We start from the raw sequence: 17,439 nt of genomic DNA, 5'->3' as shown, positions 1-17,439 counted from the left end.
CCTTTGACATTTTCTTTGAAAGTAACCTTTACTTTTTCAGAGCAGTAATCGATAAACATCTTTTAGGTTAGTTAATCAGCACGGCTGCTTGGGGATTCATTTTGAATCATTCTTGAATATTGTATCATATACCAGAAAGTAATTCTATGACGAGAGTCGTAACTAGATTGTCATGTAAGCGAATCAAATCCTGCATGTACGCTGAGCCTTAAACTTAAATAAAATGGCTTTTCCAATTTCCTGTGTTAGGAATTTAAAATTTAACCATAATATATTTATAATATTTATAAAGATTCATAAATCTGGGATACCACTATAGAGTCATGTGAAAAAATAAGTATACCCCATGGAAATTTTTGGCTTTTTTGACGCATTTGGAAAAGCATACATTCAATTCAATCTTTGAAACAGTGCCTATTAATACATTTGGTACACTCTGTCAAATTACATAAAATTGACATTTTGTAGCAATTTACACTTTTTTAAATTAACAAAAAAAAAAAAAAAAAACAGATCAGTCACATGGGAAAAAAGTAAGTACACCTACATTTATCACATTAAAGGACTAAAGAGGAATGGGACCATCCGGCTTTTTATAAGGGCTCGGTTCAAAAGCCTGCCTCTCTGATGGTATGGGGGTGCATTAATGCCTATGGAAAGGGCAGCTTGCACATCTGGAAAGGCACCATCAATGCTGAAAGGTATATACAGGTTTTAGAGCAACATATTCTTCTATCCAGATTCCGTCCCATCTTTAATTCTGAAAGATTCTGCCTCTCTAAGATACTCTTTTATACCCAATCAGTTTACTAACCTCTTGCCAATTAACCTAATTAGTTGCAAAACTAACTTTTCCAGCCTTTTGTTGCCCCGTCCCAACTTTTTTGAGACGTGTTGCGGCCATGAAATTCAAAATTCCCTTATTTTTTTTCTTAAAATGCTACACATACTCAGTTTAAATATTTGATATGTTTTCTATGTTCTATTGTGAATAATGTATGGGTTTATGAGATTTGCAAATCATTGCATTCTGGTTTTATTTACATTTTACTCAGCATCCCAACTTTTTTGGAATTGGGGTTATATACAAATCTCATATGTAATGTCTGTTGTTCCCTTTGTTAATGAGGTGTGTGGTGTCATCATGCCATAATGTTACAGAGTTAAAAAAGCCAACAATTTCCATGGGATGTACTTATTTTTTCACATGATTGTATAATATATAAAGTAAAAGTACTATATAATAAATATAGTGTAAAATATAAAAATATAGTATAAAATTCAAATATTTTATATCACAGAGTTGTCGAATTGTCTAATCTGATTGGTCAAAATGTGTTACACAGTGACTTGTATGCCAGACGCTCCACATGAACAAATCATCGTGTGTAACTGCTGAAATGGTAAAGTTTTCTGCAAGATGACATTCACTGTGCATGTTTGGAAGGAGTCTCCAGTGTTAGCGCTTTGTCAGAGTCTGAGATAAAGCTGTAGCTAAATTATCCGGCATGGGAAAGTCTTCAGGATGGAAGGCATTTGCAGTTTCTCAGAAACAAGCTGCATTTTTCGTCTTATTAATTTTAAGAGTGAGAGAGAGAAAAAAGCGAGAGGGGCTGGTGAGGGAATGGCTATTTATAGCTTTTATAACTTGTAAAAGTGATAACAAAAACTAACTTATAGGAAAATAACAGTAACTCTACTTCAGTTTTGGCTGCATTCCACTACTGCATCATTGATTATTTTCCTATAACAGCATGCCCCACAGTGTTTGAAGTCAAACTTCAAGAAACTAACAATGTGAATTATTTTTAGCGACTCTGAACCACAGGCTTCAACAGAGATCTAAAATATTCTTCCATCCATCCATCCATCCATCCATCCATCCTTCCTTTATACTGCTTACCCTTTTCAGGGTCACGGGGAAACCTGGAGCCAATCCCAGGAAGCATCAGGCACAAGGTGGGGTACATCCTGGACAGGGTGTCACTCCATCGCAGGCACAATCACATACACACACACATTCATACACTACAGACACTTTAGACACGCCAATCAGCCTACCATGCATGTCTTTGGACTGGGGGAGGAAACCGGAGTACCCGGAGGAAACCCCCGCAGCACGGGGAGAACATGCAAACTCCGCACGCACAGGGCCATGGTGGGAATCGAACCCCCGACCCTGGAGGTGTGAGGCAAACATGCTAACCACTAAGCCACCGTGCGCCCATATTCTTCCATATTTCTACAAATAAATTTCATAAGTTGAGTTTCATAATCGCATACCTGACCAGTAGCAAAGTAACAAATATCATATACAGAAAACCTGTACAACTGCTGCTTAGTCAGTGGCCTGATCACAAATTCACACATGAAATCCTGTAGAATCCAATAAAGGATAATACTGCTTTGTAACCACTGCTGTCCAACAACCCACCATCCCTTGTGGTTGTAAATGTCCAGGTATAAAGTCTACATCTATGTCTATGGCTGCTAAAAGCATCTCAGTGCATTATGGGTCATCCTCAGCCAGATTATCAGCCCGAGGCCTGTCCATCATGAGAGACAATACTAACAGTGATGAGCACAAGGAAGAAGACAGAGGCCCTTTCACGATGGCAAGACGGACACCAGATCTTACCCTCCATTAAAGTTAAAAGCAAAAAAAAAAGGTCTAAGTGCATTCCCTGCATGTCCATGGACAGGCACCCTTTGAAAAACAGGATCTACTTGCAGACATTACGTCACTTACTACAGATTAGATATATATAAAACCCCTTAAAATTTACTTTCAAGACCCTGAATGAATTCTTTCACAGTACACCTCATCATGCTATTTTATTTGCAATATCCAATATTCTTAAATGAAACAGTGGCAGATCTATTAGACCCGGGAAAGAAATTAAACTCATGAGAACCTTTAAACATGGCCTCACAAGGCCTGAATGCAATGCGGTGCATTTATTCTGGGTGTGTATGCTTGGAGGTGGTTAAAAAAAAAGAGACAGTCAGTGAGAGTGCAGAACCACTGCCTTTCCTCAGCCACTGTGTATATGTGTCAACTTTTTCACATTGCATTAAATACATTACAGGGGGTCACGATGGCTTTGAGGTTAGCACATTTGCCTCGACCTCTGGGGTTTGCATGTTCTCCCCATGCACTGGGGGTTTACTCCATGAATTCTGGTTTCCTCCTCCGGTCCAAAGACATGTGTTGGAGGCTGAGTGACATTTCAAAAATTTCCGTAGTGTGTGATTGTGCCCTACGATGGGTTGGCACGCCATCCAGGGTGTCCCCCGCCTTGTGCTCCGAGTTCCCTGGGATATGCTCCAGGCTACCTGCGACCCTGTGTAGGATAAGCGGTACAGAAAATGGACGGATGGACGGATGGATGAATGATACACATATAGCACATCACATCTCCAATATTGATGATTATAAAATATTAAAAACATTTTAATAAACAAATAGTAAAAAAATATTTTATCATTTGATTATCAGAAGGAAGCGTGAAAAAAGTGAAATGTTTATATTTTAATCCGATTTAGAGCCAACTGTTTGTGTTAATCCTTATAGCATAACATCAGGCCTGTGAGGATGCACTGCTGTGAGAGTATACAGTGAAAAGGAATATTGCACTGTTCCTAGTCAAGTCCAGAATTACAGACAAAAAGGCAAAACAATGAATAATAATAATAATAATAATAATAATAATAATAATTTATACAAAAATTTAATTATACCCAATTATTCAAACGTCCATAAAGAAAAAAAACCCCCAAAACAAACACAATTTACTTTTCCTCTAACAAAAAAAAATATTCTTATAAGGACATCTTTAAAAATAAATGAATAAATAAATAAACAAACAACAATATTACAACTAATACGATTACTACTACTACTACTGATTATTATTATTATTATCATTACTACTACCATTATTATTATTATTATTATTATTATTATTATTATTATTTAATAGCACTTAATAACATCTGACTTTATTCATTATGGGTACAGAAAATGAGTAACAGATTTTCTGGACACTGAGAGAGAATATATATTTTTTTTTTTCAAAAAATGATTATTTGTTTGCATTTATTTGAAATATTCCTTTGGGGAAAATTTTGAGGGAAATACCATAAAGAAGAATAATTCTTATGAGAATGATTTATGTTAGCGGTACACAGTAAGTTGTGTCTACAACTGTAATGAGACTGAGATCAGATCCATTTAGAAGTAATATATTGTGCTATTTCCTCCTATGAAGCTAAACTGCTGCACAAATACTCACACCACTACCACTAGTTTAATCAACAAGAGGGCACAACCATTCTCCCAACCCTAAATTAGTCTCTTGCTTTGATGGTTTTCTGCCTAGGAGTCATTTCATCCTTCAACAACAACCTCTTCTGACACATGCTGCCGTGTGCTCAATTGTGGTTTGAAAATCAACCACAAATCCCTACCTTTTCTCATTTATAGCTTGAAATTCAACACCGTGTAGCAAACCCTGTAGCACTGGAGAGCGATCTCACTGGAAGCAGGGACAGAATCTGGAGTCCATTTATTAGGTGTATAACGTTTTAGGTGTATAAAAGTCTTAACTCTGCTGCTTGATGTTCACATCAAACATCAGAATGTGGAATTATGATAATGTCACATGACCCAAATCTGTGGAAAATCTGCAGTAATTTAAAAAAAATTGCAAGTTCCTCCAAATATTGCGGTTTTCTTGATTTGCATTAATTTCATTGATCAAAATCCTGGAGGGAGTGACAATAGACTGACGGAGTGACAGCTCTGTGGGTGAAAACAGCCAGATTGGTTCAAGCTGACAGGAAGTCTATAGCAACTTAAATACAGTGGTGCTTAAAAGCTTCTGAACCCTTTAGAATTAGCTATATATCTGCATAAATTTGACCTAAAACATGATAAAATTTTCACACAAGATAAAGAGAACTAAATTAAACAAATGAGATACAAGTATTATAATTGGGCATTTATTTATTGAGGAAAATGATCCAATATTACAGATCTGTGAGTGGCAAAAGTATGTGAACCCTGTTGTGCAGCAATAACTGTAATTAAACATTTCTGGGAACTGCTGATCAGTCCTGAGGAATTTTAACCCATTCCTTAGTATAGAACAGCTTCAAATTTGGGATGTTGGTGGGTTTCCTCACATGAACTGCTTGCTTCAGGTCCTTCCACAACACTTCTACTGGATTAAGGTCAGGACTTTGACTTGGCCGTTCCAAAACATTAACTTTATTCTTCTTTAACCATTCTTTGGTAGAACAACTTGTGTGCTTAGGGTCGTTGTCTTGCTGCATAACCCACTTTCTCTTGAGATTCAGCTCATTCTGATATTTTCTGTTAGAATTGGCTGGTATAATTCAAAATTCATTGTTCCGCCAATGATGGTTTTTATGCTGGAATGCACTGTTTTCTTTTCTCCTTCTGATTTAAAACAAATATTTTATTTTGGTTTCATCAACCCACACAATATTGTTCCAGTAGCCTTCTGGCTTGTCCACGTGATCTTTAGCAAACTGCAGACAGATAGCAATGTTCTTTTTGCAAAGCAGTTGTTTTTTTCCAGTCTGATGAGCAACAACAACAGAGGTCCTCAGAAATCTCCTTGCCATGATTCACTTCCACAAACATGTTGTGAAGATTAGACTTTGATAGATCCCTGTGCTTGAAATAAAACAGGGCACTCACTCACACCTGATTGTCACGCCACCAATTGAAAACACCTAACTAATTTCACCTTCAAATGAACTGCTAATCCTAGGGGTTCACATACTTTTGCCACTCACAGATATGTAAAATTGGATAATTTTCCTCAATAAATAAATGACCAAATATAATATTTTTTATCTTATTTGTTTTATTGGGTTCTCTTTGTTTGCTTTTAGAATTTGTGTAAAGATTTTATGATGTTTGATGTAATATTTATGCAGATATATTGAAAATTCTAAAGGGTTCACAAATTTCAAGCACCACTGTAAGCACTCTATACAAACATGGTGAGGAGAAAAGCATCTCAGCATGTACAAAATATCAACACTGAGTTAGATGGGCTACAACAGCAGATGACCAAATTGGGTTCCACTGCTGTGAGCCAAGACCAAGTATGTGAGGCTATCATGGGCACAGACTCTTTGAAACGGGACAGTTGAATTTTTTATTTTTATTTTTTAAATCTCCTGGTCTTTTTCTAGTCTTGAACTGTCCTGTTTCAGTGAGTCTGTGCCCATAATCGCCTCAGATTCTTGTTCTTGTCTGACAGGAGTGGAACCTGATGTGGTCTTCTGCTGTTGTAGCTCATCCGCCTCAAGGTGTGATGTTGTGAGTGCTTATTATAGTTACTATATAGTTCCTGTCAGTTCAGACCAGTTTTAAAAGAGCTTTTATGGTTTCTGCCATAAGTCATAGGTAAATGATATTAAAATGAGGATATAAGAAATTAAAATATTACCTGTATCTTTTATTCAAAATAATTTGCCCTCCAGGGTGGGTGCTAATAATTCTTGAGTTGACTGTACAACACGGTGCTACACCAGAGGGAAAAAAAATGAGGCTATTCACATGAAATTTTCACCAGACTTTGGTATTAACTCAAGAAATCAGGAAATATAAATAATTCACAAGATTAAACTCCATAAATAAAGTTATGTGTAATAAAGTGGAATGGCAGGAAAAAAAAATATTGAACATGCTAAGAAAAAGCACTTCGTCAAGGCAAGGTAAGTCAAGGAACCAGCTGAAATCCATAAGTAGTTAGAAAGTAATTATACCTTCTATCTGTGTAAATTAATATCGACTGAGTTAGTAAATTAATGGCCTATAAAAAAGCCTTTCGTTACCTAGGTGTCACACAGGAAACATCTCATGATGGGTAAAAGCAAAGAGCTCTCCCAAGACCTTCCCAACTTCATTGTTGTGAAACATATTGAAGGAATCGGATACAGACATATTTCAAAACTTCTGAATCTTCCAGTAAGCACCATTGGGGCCATTATCCGCAAGTGGAAGCAACATCACTCCGTCATCAACCGGCCATGCACAGGAGCTCCTCACAAGTTTTCTGACCAGGGAGTCAGAAGAATAGACAGAAGAGTAGCCCAAGAGCCAAGGACCACTCGGAAAGAGCTCCAGAAACACTTGGAGGCAGCAGGTACCATCGTCACAGAGAAAACAATAGGCAATGGACTCCATTGCCATGGCCTCTACGCACGCTCACCCGGCAAGACTCCATTACTAAAGAAAAGACATGTCGAAGCTTGTTTACAGTTTTCTACAACTCATTTGGACAAGCCTATGAAATGCTGGGAGAGTGTAGTCTGGTCAGACGAGAGCAAAATTTTACTTTTTGGCTGTCATACTACAAACCATGTTTGGAGAAGCAATGGCACTGCACATCACCCTTACAACACTATACCAACAGTGAAGTTTGGAGGTGGAAGCATCATGATGTGGGGCAGTTTATCATCACATGGTACTGGCAGACTTCATATAATTGAAGGAACGATTCTTGAGAAGAATCTGCTGCCATCCACCAGGTTAATGAAGATGAGACGTGGGAGGACTTCCAGCAGGACACAGATCCAGAGCATACAGCAAAGGAAACTCTCAGTTGGTTTCAGATAAATAAAATCAAGGTGTTAGAATGGCCCAGTCAATCACCTGACCTGAATCCAATTGAACAAGATTTAAAGACTATATGTTTAGAAGAATCGGCCAAAATCACACCTGAATACTGCGGGCGATTAATTTCTTCATACAGGAAGCGTTTTGAAGCTGTTATTAAAAACAAAGGCTTCTCCACTAAGTATTAAATAAGTTTCAGTTAGCATGTTCAATACTTTATTCCTGTGTCATTCCGTTTTATTACACATAACTTCATTTATGGACTTTAATGTTTGGATTTCTTTATATGTCTGGATTTCTTGAGTTAATACCAAAGTCTGGTGAAAATTTCATGTGAATAGATTCATTGGAAATATATTTACTGAAAAAAACTGTTGACATGTTCAATACTTATTTCCCCCAATGTATGCCAATAACTAACTATTCTAATCAACATGACGCATTTTTAATTTAATGTGTTAGATAAATATTTAAGTCTGAAGTTTCAACATTTCCTCAGTGAGGCTGATAAAACACTTTTCATTTACTAAATGGCCACTTTTCAGGCCACATGTTTCTTTGTCATTTTCCCCAACAAAAATGAAAATCCAGTCACTTATGTACACAAAGAGGTGCAGGAGACACAGCTCCTCTGAGTTCCCTCCTGCTGTAAGATGTGCTGAAAGATCAGAGAGCTTGTTTGTAGGAACATGAGCATCTCCTCTGAGCCTCATGTTTACACAGCACCACAGGGGACGACCGATCTAAAGCTCAAAGAAGTGCCATCTTCTTGACCCTTCCTGCTGGACCTAAACTGGACCTTTGATGGTTGCTCAATGAGTCTAACATGCGTGACGCTGTTTGCAGTGTCATCAGTTGGACACTGCAAACAGCTCACACATGCAACGCTTCGCTGATGACTGATGAAGTAGTAACAAATGGTATGGAACCAATCACTGAAGATAGCCAATGATGCATTGAGTTGATGACTATCATATTTGAAAGCATATATTAATGTAGGTTTAGCAGTTCTACAACCAGCCATAATCAAGTAATCATAATATTTATAATAAGATTAAATAAAATAAGTCAACTTTAAACTCCTTACACTTCTATATTTTAAAATCTTTAGTTTTTTACTACAGCTATGACACTAACATGGCTAAGTAACAGACTGAACCAGTTAGCAGTGTGATTTTACTTAGATTTTACTAATTGTACTTGGATCACATGCTCCTCAGTCTGTTCTGAATAGACCTGCTGTATATATAAAAACAAATAACAAATATAAAATGACGGTAAGAAAATATTCATTTGATTTGGCAAATGAGTTGAACTTGGATTTTTTTCAACTGTATTTTTTTTCAGTAATTTCATGTTTTTGTTTTTTTTAATCTGCTACCTATCAAATGGAGATGGTACGATATTGAAACCTTGAATATCAGCCAATATCAATATTGTTTTCTTTAAAAACTACTAAGCTTCATTCTTTTTTTTAAACTAAAACTCTTTACAATTAAACTCTAACACAGGTATATTGTATATTGTAAATATAATAAAGTATTAAGTATAAATACAATAAAATCATATAAGTCTCTTTATTTGTAAACATTTACAGTTCCAAAAATAAATTCCTTTTCCAAATTCAATTCCAATCTTTGTCATTTGTTACAGGATCCGATATCCAAATATCCGAAATGTTTCTCCCATATCCGATCCACCATTTTTGTTCATCCATGACTTCCTGTTTCACAGGAGTATAAATATGAGGTAACACATAGGCCAAATTACCTTAGTCATTCATAACAATATTTATACTTGACAATATTTATATAATATATTGTTAAGAATATTTAACAATAATCCCTTAGAACAATGGGTAAGACCAAGAAATATAGCTGTGATGTGACTGCCTCTGCCAGAAAGCTTAAAATGGGCCGTGGTTGGATCTTCCAGCAGGACAATGATCCAAAACATACAAAATCAACACAAAAATGGTTTACTGACCACAAAATCAAGGTCCTGCCATGGTCATCCCAGTCCCCTGACTTGAAACCCATAGAAAACCTGTGGGGTGAACTGAAGAGGAGAGTCCACCAGCGTGGACCTCGAAATGTGAAGGATCTGGAGAGATTCTGTATGGAGGAATGGTCTCAGATCCCTTGCCATGTATTCTCCAACCTCATCAGGCATTATAGGAGAAGACTCAGAGCTGTTATCTTTACAAAGGGAGGTAGCACAAAGTATCGACTAAAAGGGTGCCAATAATAGTTGCACACATATTTATCAAAGATGAATTTTTTTGGATAAACCTGTGTTGTGTTTGCAATTGTTTTATATCCATGTGAGCAGAGTATTTTTGTGAATTTTTTAAGGAAAGATAAAAAAAAAAAAAATTCACAGCCTTCTTTGTTCATATTTACCAAGGGTGCCAATATTAGTGAAGTGCAATTGGGTCTGGATGTATTTGATCTACAAAACATTCCCTGATGAGGGAATCCTTTCTGATAGTGTTTCTCTATGTTGTAGGGTTCAACAAGTGGAAGCAACCTTTAAGGGTCATAGATTTAACCTTTTTGTCCTAACAGGGTTCCAAGTGAATAATCATACATGCTAACTATACTAGGCTTCTTTTCGTTGAAAAGGGTCTGCACTCGTTCCCTAATCTTTGCACTCAAAGATTTACTAGCTCTATAAATATTGAGGGTGGCCACGTAGCAATTCCGTCTGTAATCCATCACGAGTTTCTCAGTCATTATTGTTTTTGTGGTTCTGTTACTTAGAACCCCGTCAAATACTCATGGTATAACAAAGAAAGCAAGATCTCTCTGAGACTCTGCTACCAATTAACGCTATGAACTCTGACCCCCTGTGCATTATGTTAAGCTTTACAAGCCTTTAGAAAAACAACCACGCTGAGATAATGCACCCGAGGCGACCCGGTCGGATTACAGAGCCGGACAAGATCGAAAAGTGTGTTGTGTAAAACATGGGTTGGTTAATTGCCATTCATTTTTTTTCCAGATTATCCAAACAGCCAATCATGTGGCAGCAGTACAATGCAGAGATGGGTTAAGAGAATCAGTCAGAGAATCTTCAACTGTCCAGCCGAATTCATTCAGGCAGCTAAATGGTGGCTGAAAGTTCCACGGACATGTTAACACTCACCAAACACTTTCACTTTGACAAAAAATTAAGGGGTATGTCTAACACATACTGACACACTTCAACACCATCAGTCAATAGAGTCTCAATGCGCACACGCACACATTTCATTCTAAAAGGAAAAAGCCATATGTCCTGTTTAGTCAGACAAATCCAATCCCATTAGTCTAGACTGAGAAGATACAAATGGCGCATGGCTTTGTGTTCAGCAGCATCAGCGTCTTTAGGGAGTTAATGTGGAGGGAGATTTAAGGAGAAGAAGCCCCTTCTTTCATATAGACTCAAAGCTTAAGTTTAAAACCAGCACAAAGAATTTTGAATTTGCTCATGACAAAAACTGAAAATGTATGAAAGTGTGTGTAAAAGGAAATGCTATTGATTGAAATGGAATAAACTGTGACATAAGTGCGTGTTGGTCTGGTGCCCATTCAGAGTCATGTTATTTATAGTTATTTAAACATCTTTATACTGTTCTCTTATCTGATGTGCATGACCACAATGATTCATGAATCTTTTATGTGATTCAGCTTTTTTTTAAATGTATTTTTTTAAACACCATTCTTTCTCCGAAATACCTTTGTTATTAAAATACATGCTTATAAATGGAATTAATTCTCATTTTTACAAAAGAAATTGAAAATCTAGTGAGGCAAATCATGTGATTTGACTCTAATGCTACAGGAGGAAAACAATAAGACCTGAAATATCACAAATATGACTGTTTTGTCTAAAACAGGGACAAATGCAGTTTTGGTCAATATAGTCAAGATCCAAGAAATTAAATTAAATTAAATTTAAACGATTGAGAAATTAAATAAAATGCATTATGGAACCATGTGGAACATTAACAACAACTTTTAATTATTTCATAGTGGCAATATTGGTGTAAATGGCAAAAAATAAAAAAATAAAATAAATAATAATAATAATACTTTCATTGATGGGTTTTATTCTTTATTTGTTCTTTATTCAAAAATACTGCTATGAATATCTGTTCAATTGCATGTCTCAAAGCGTCCACTGATTCGCTGCTTCAGCTAGCACTGTTAGTCACGTGTTTTCTTAATGTGAGATTTCTACACCAAAATGCAATCATGAAACATTAAAAAGTCTGTCCACTTTCTCGAAGGCTTACTGCCAGATCTCTTCCAGCGATTTCTGTGTAAGAGAGTGGCTTTGCAGTTTTGTCGTCTTGTTAGGCTTTTTCTGAGACAGTCTCTGGGCTCCAAGCCATTGGATGAGGTCGTCCCACCATCCTGGAATCCCTCAGTCCTGTATGTGTCCTTCAACAGGGTCAATACAAACCCAATGAAGCATTACTCGAGGGAATCAACATCCTCGCAGTTAAATGATTCCTTTTGTCCATCCTATTTAGCATGCCATTGGCAAACAGTTGACATTGGCAAAGTCTCTGATTCCATGGCTTCTTGGTTTGCGCTGACTGGCTGGACTTTCGGTCACGTCCGTGTGACAGCTTTGCTATTGCGATTGGCTGCTTTTATACGTCCAACACTGAGGAGGAACTTTCGGCTTTCTTGAAGACTCCTGGTAGCCCTTTAGCTATGTGCCAGTGGTATTCCAGCAGGATATTTGCAGGCTCAGCAGCACTGTGATATTGTCAGAAAGGTAACAGCGCTGTGAGAGCTGCAGTTAGTAGAAATATGCGAGTCCAGCTGCTGCTGCTGCTGCGTGTCGCGGCGGAGCTGAAATCCTGAATCCGCACGAACACGGCGTTGGTGTGATTAGTGGGAAGCTCCACATTACATGCCATGCCCTCGCAGCATGACACACACTCCTGAGAGAGGTCAATAATCAGAGATCAGCATCAGAAACACAATTGTAATGATTTTTAAACCGGACATTTAGAAAAACACAACAGGAGCGATCTTCATGCTTCATTTTGGTACTCAAAATACGTGTGAGAAGGGGGCAACCTTAACATGCATAAACAAACAACACTTACACATGGAGCTGTGAGTGTGTGTTCTCACCGCGTGGTGTGTGTTCATGTGATGTCGGCATCCTGTCAAGTTGCAGTCGTCGAATGAAGCGCACCTTTTCGTTACAAACTTTGTTTTTCCGTGTCGACCAAAATGATGTATGGTCATGCAGTACTGTGTATCTGTAATCACAGGAATGATGAATACACTAGTTTTATATTATTCAGCACAAGCAAACGTTAAGTTCAAGTTCTTTTAGAGATCTCTTGTGGTTTGTATTCAGTATGCCAGAAGGGAGTAACCGGTGTGCTTAGGAATAATGCATGCATAAATACACTCATGGAGCGGTAAGTGTGTAGCAATGACAGAACCAACTGAAAATAATTATTTAGCTTAATTTCTGGACACAAACGACACTAAATCTCTTTATCTCCTAGGTATAGGAATGAAAAGGATATTTTCATGAATGCACGTGGAATGTCGTGTGAGAGGATATTCTTTATAAAGATACGGAGCACTCACTCTGAGGACACCACTTGTCTTCAGCCCAGCGATTACAACTGTAGTTGTCTGAGGCCTGCTCGCATGTGAAGCACTTGAAGCTTTTGGGATATGGAGTCGCTGCACACATACGATTGTCCATGTTAGAGATAAAAACAGTAGAATATGACTGATACTATGCTGGATACAATTCCTAATTCATAATCCACTATGAAGCTTGAGGACGTTCAGCACATGAGAACCTGGGTCATATGATCCCAGGAATTTTGAATCATTTCGAAGGGCCTTTTGCCAAATTATAACTCATTTGTATAAAAATCTCAAATTGAAATTTCTCCTAAAGGATTCCGCTGACCTTTTCTCCAGCTGTTCTGCTACAGGAGCTCAACACGACTGGCTGAATACGAATAAAGAACTGCTGCACGTTATGACCGAAAATAAAAAGCACTCACCATCTACAGGAGGCCTGATGTTATAGAAGTTGATGCTGTCACACTTCACTACAGCCAAAAACAGCTTGGAGGCAACCAAGAGGTACACGGCTACAGGGACAGCCATCCTTCAGGACCGGGTTAAAGCGGGCAGCTGAATTGGAAAAAAAAAAAATGTCGGTCAAACAAAGTCTATTCATGACATTAATGATCAAGTTAAGAAACTGTAATAAATATGAGTTCACAGTGAAACTCAAAAGGTTTAGGTGAAAACAAAACCCTCCACTTGAGTAATAAGGAGTTTAGTGAATGAAAGCAGTGTGAAATAGACAGTCGAGACCAAACAACACAAAGAACACTTTACCTGCCATGAAGATTACTAAAGTGCACGCTTCAGGCAGGGGAGGAACAGGTATGTACTTAACACCACTTCTAAATTAACCAAAATAAATTGTAAATGGCGCACTTATATAGCGCTTTTATCCAAGGCGCTTTACACTGTGTCTCATTCACCCATTCACACACCAATGGTAGCAGAGCTGCCATGCAAGATGCAAACTTGCCATCGGGAGCAACTTAGGGTTCAGTGTCTTGCCCAAGGACACTTCTGTATGTGGAGTCACGTGGGCTGGGAATCGAACCACCATCCCTACGCAACACGCACACAATGAACAATCAGGGCTGAGCAACATGGCGATTAGGCACTTTTCGGAAGTAACACTGATATTGTGATATCTTTTTTTTTTCCTTAAATATTAAAATGTTCTTTAGTAACAAGCACAAACTCTGTTTGGAAGCAGCTGGTTTGATGTACATTTTGCATTCTTTAAAAGCATAAAACATTTTTAATCGATTTTTATTGGAAATTCTAATTGGAAAAAATCCAATTCTAATTGGAAAAAATCCAATTCTAATTGGAAAAAATCTATAAAAGATTTATTTTATTCAATTATCATTGATTTTTGTAGACATTAAATAAAAGCATCATTAAACATCAAATAGGTTTCTTTAAAATGCATTTCTACTGTTTTGCTGGCTGGGTAATAGCAAACCTAACCAGATACATATCATTTATTGGAGAAATATCTTGAAGTAACAAGATATGATATTTTGGTCAACCCAAGAGAGAGAGAGAGAGAGAGAGAGAGCGCGAGAGAGAGCGAGAGAAAGACTGGCTGGAATATTAATCACTTATTCAAAATGATATCTAATGTGTGTGTTTCACTCTGCAATCACAGCTGTAAATGACCTACAATGCTTTTTTTGTCATTTGTTCAGTATATAATTGTATCTAAGTTGCAAAAAGCTTTTCATCGCATCTGTAAAACTGCGGTCGGCTTCACCCAGCGTAATCTACACTTCGGTTTTTCATTAGTTTGGAATTAAAACATACTGAGATTTTCACCCAGACTGTGATTTCAAATACCTTAAAAATAACAACAGTAATTCTCTCAAGACTCATTAAACAGGGGTTTTTAACCAGGGGGACTGAATCACATTCATGATGGTTCGGTGACATACAATTCATAACTGAATGGCGTCAACGATGACCTTTTAATGCTTCATCATTAATGTTTAGTTTCTGGTTAAACAGTGGCTGTGGGTTATGTTATGGTTATGTTTTGTTAGACTCTGAAGACGAGAGGGTAAATAAAATGAAAACTCCCTGAAGGTTGCTTAGTGGTTAGCACGTTTTGCCTTGGAGTTGGGGGTTCGATTCCTGCCTCCGCCCTTTGTGTCCGGAGTTCGCATGTTCTCCCTGTGCTTCGGTGGTTCCTCTGGGTATTCCGGTTTCCTCCCCCACTCCAAAGATATGCGCTGTAGTTTGATTGGCGTTTCCAAATGGTCTGTAATGTGTGTCTGATTGTGCCCTGCGATGTGTTGGTACCCTGTCCAGGGTGTCCCCGCCTTGTACCCAGAGTTCCCTGGGATAAGCTCCAGGCTCCGCTCGACTCTGTGCAGGATAAGCGGTATGGAAAATGGATGGATGGATTTCTCAGTGAGCTACGCTAAATATTTGCATCTGCTACAGAGGCTGTGACAGTTCTTGTATAAAACACTAGAGCTGTCCATTTTTACATTAAATACATTAATCAGTTCTGATACGGGAGTGCTTAGTTTGATCAACTGAAATATTTACTTATATTAAAGTCGACTTCGGCTCCACATCAATTTGACCATTTTTCATGCCCATCCTTACTCAATAGCTGTTCATCTCTATAACCTCTGGAGTTCAGCTCTATTATGTTAATTGATCCTTAATGAATTAAATCCACATTGCTCATATTTCACTTTGCACTTAAGCAGTCTCATGGCCTCACTGCCGATCTCGGCATAGTACATCATTACGCCATGTTATTCATTCAGTTGCATTCATGGATGACTTGATTTCCTTTGAGAAAATTCAAAGATGCCGAGTCAACATCACGTTAAAAGGGACCCGATAACGTATCGCAAAAATAGCTTTGGAGATTTTCTAACGCCGTCATGTTCAAATAAAACCACATCTCCTCTATCAGCTGGTTGAGATTGTGTTTGCTTAAGGTGCTTAAATAGACTGCCTAAACAGACGCTAATAGCAACTTACACAAGAAACATTCACTATAAGCTCAAAACACTTTGACGAGCTTAAAACTAAAAACCTGTTACGATTATTAAAGGGTAAACGCCATAGAAAAATAAAATGTCTCCTTTGCCTGAAGCCAAGTGTTGCTAAAAGCAGGGATGTGAAATGTCTCTGTAGTGGATGTTAGTAAGGAGCAGTAGTGTGTGGTGACCCTGAAGGTTAACCATTAAGGCTGAGCGCAACTACTATTCTGGGCAAGTTTCCACACTAATGCTCGCTCGCAATCAGGCCTGAAGGTTCGCCTTTGAGCCGAGATTACTCGTTTCTCACACGTATCGTTACGTCAGGACGAGTGAGAGTTCAGGTGTTCTCACATTCCACGCAGGAGTCCTGAATAAATAACCTGCTCAAGCTGAGCACATCTATGTTAATTACTTATTTCTTCCTTACAGAGAAATTCTAATGAGTGACAGTGATGGAGGCAAGCCTACGTGCACTAAACCGAACCCTTCATAGATTCTGGCTCACAGGAAAGTTATGGTTTATGCAGTCGTTAGTAGGGTTGAGCAATATGATGATATAATATCAATATCGTGTCATAATAGACTTTTTGAGATATCACGGGTATCAAGACATTTTAGAATAACTTTTAAATAACATTTATTCCCCCTCTCTTCTATTCAGCATTAAATATTTCATCTTTGTAAATATTAATTGAATGTATCATCCATATTCCCAGTTATTAACGCAACACTACTGTGTTGCTGGTGGTTGTTAGAACGCCTAAAGTATATATTGCTATACAAATCATATATTGTGGAAATCGAGTATCATATGATATGATATATTTGTGAGGCTTTACTGGTTAGTTCCTTCGACTGTTAATGAGGATGGTCAAATTTTGTGCTTCCTTTAGTGTAGTTCACACTGCCCCGACAGACGCCAACCAACACCAACAATCACCAACTTTTAAAGGTTGGCCGCTGGATTTAAAATGTTGGGAAACACAACTGTCATGTTCACCCTGCCCCAACCGACACCAACAAACTTTTCACAGACAGTCAGACTGGTTTAAAATGGATGATCCTTTTACCGCAATCAAAATTTTCCTATTATTAGTGTCTTTACGTGTCGTTCGCCACCTGAAGAGATGAAGATTGAAATGAAAGAGGTTGTGAGTGAAGCCTTGGTTGTTGC

General features: G+C 37.8%; 1 protein-coding gene across 3 annotated transcripts in view; it reads right to left on the bottom strand.

The window, feature by feature from the left end:
* Positions 1 to 10,075: 10,075 nt before the first annotated feature.
* The window catches only part of lypd6b (LY6/PLAUR domain containing 6B), a 33,688-nt gene continuing 26,324 nt past the window's right edge, over positions 10,076 to 17,439 (bottom strand). For all 3 annotated transcript variants that reach the window (XM_053626467.1, XM_053626468.1, XM_053626469.1), the window contains 4 exons: positions 13,698 to 13,830; positions 13,267 to 13,365; positions 12,796 to 12,926; positions 10,076 to 12,599 (listed from right to left, as the gene is read on the bottom strand). In XM_053626467.1, coding sequence (XP_053482442.1) covers positions 12,423 to 12,599; positions 12,796 to 12,926; positions 13,267 to 13,365; positions 13,698 to 13,803 — 513 coding nt within the window. In that variant the 5' untranslated portion in view covers positions 13,804 to 13,830 and the 3' untranslated portion in view covers positions 10,076 to 12,422. The remainder of the gene's footprint in view (positions 12,600 to 12,795; positions 12,927 to 13,266; positions 13,366 to 13,697; positions 13,831 to 17,439) is intronic.

Source organism: Ictalurus furcatus, chromosome 6, assembly GCF_023375685.1.
Source record: "Ictalurus furcatus strain D&B chromosome 6, Billie_1.0, whole genome shotgun sequence".
NCBI lineage: Eukaryota > Metazoa > Chordata > Actinopteri > Siluriformes > Ictaluridae > Ictalurus > Ictalurus furcatus.
Note: the sequence above shows the minus strand (reverse complement) of the source record. Positions and strands in the feature narration are given on the sequence as shown.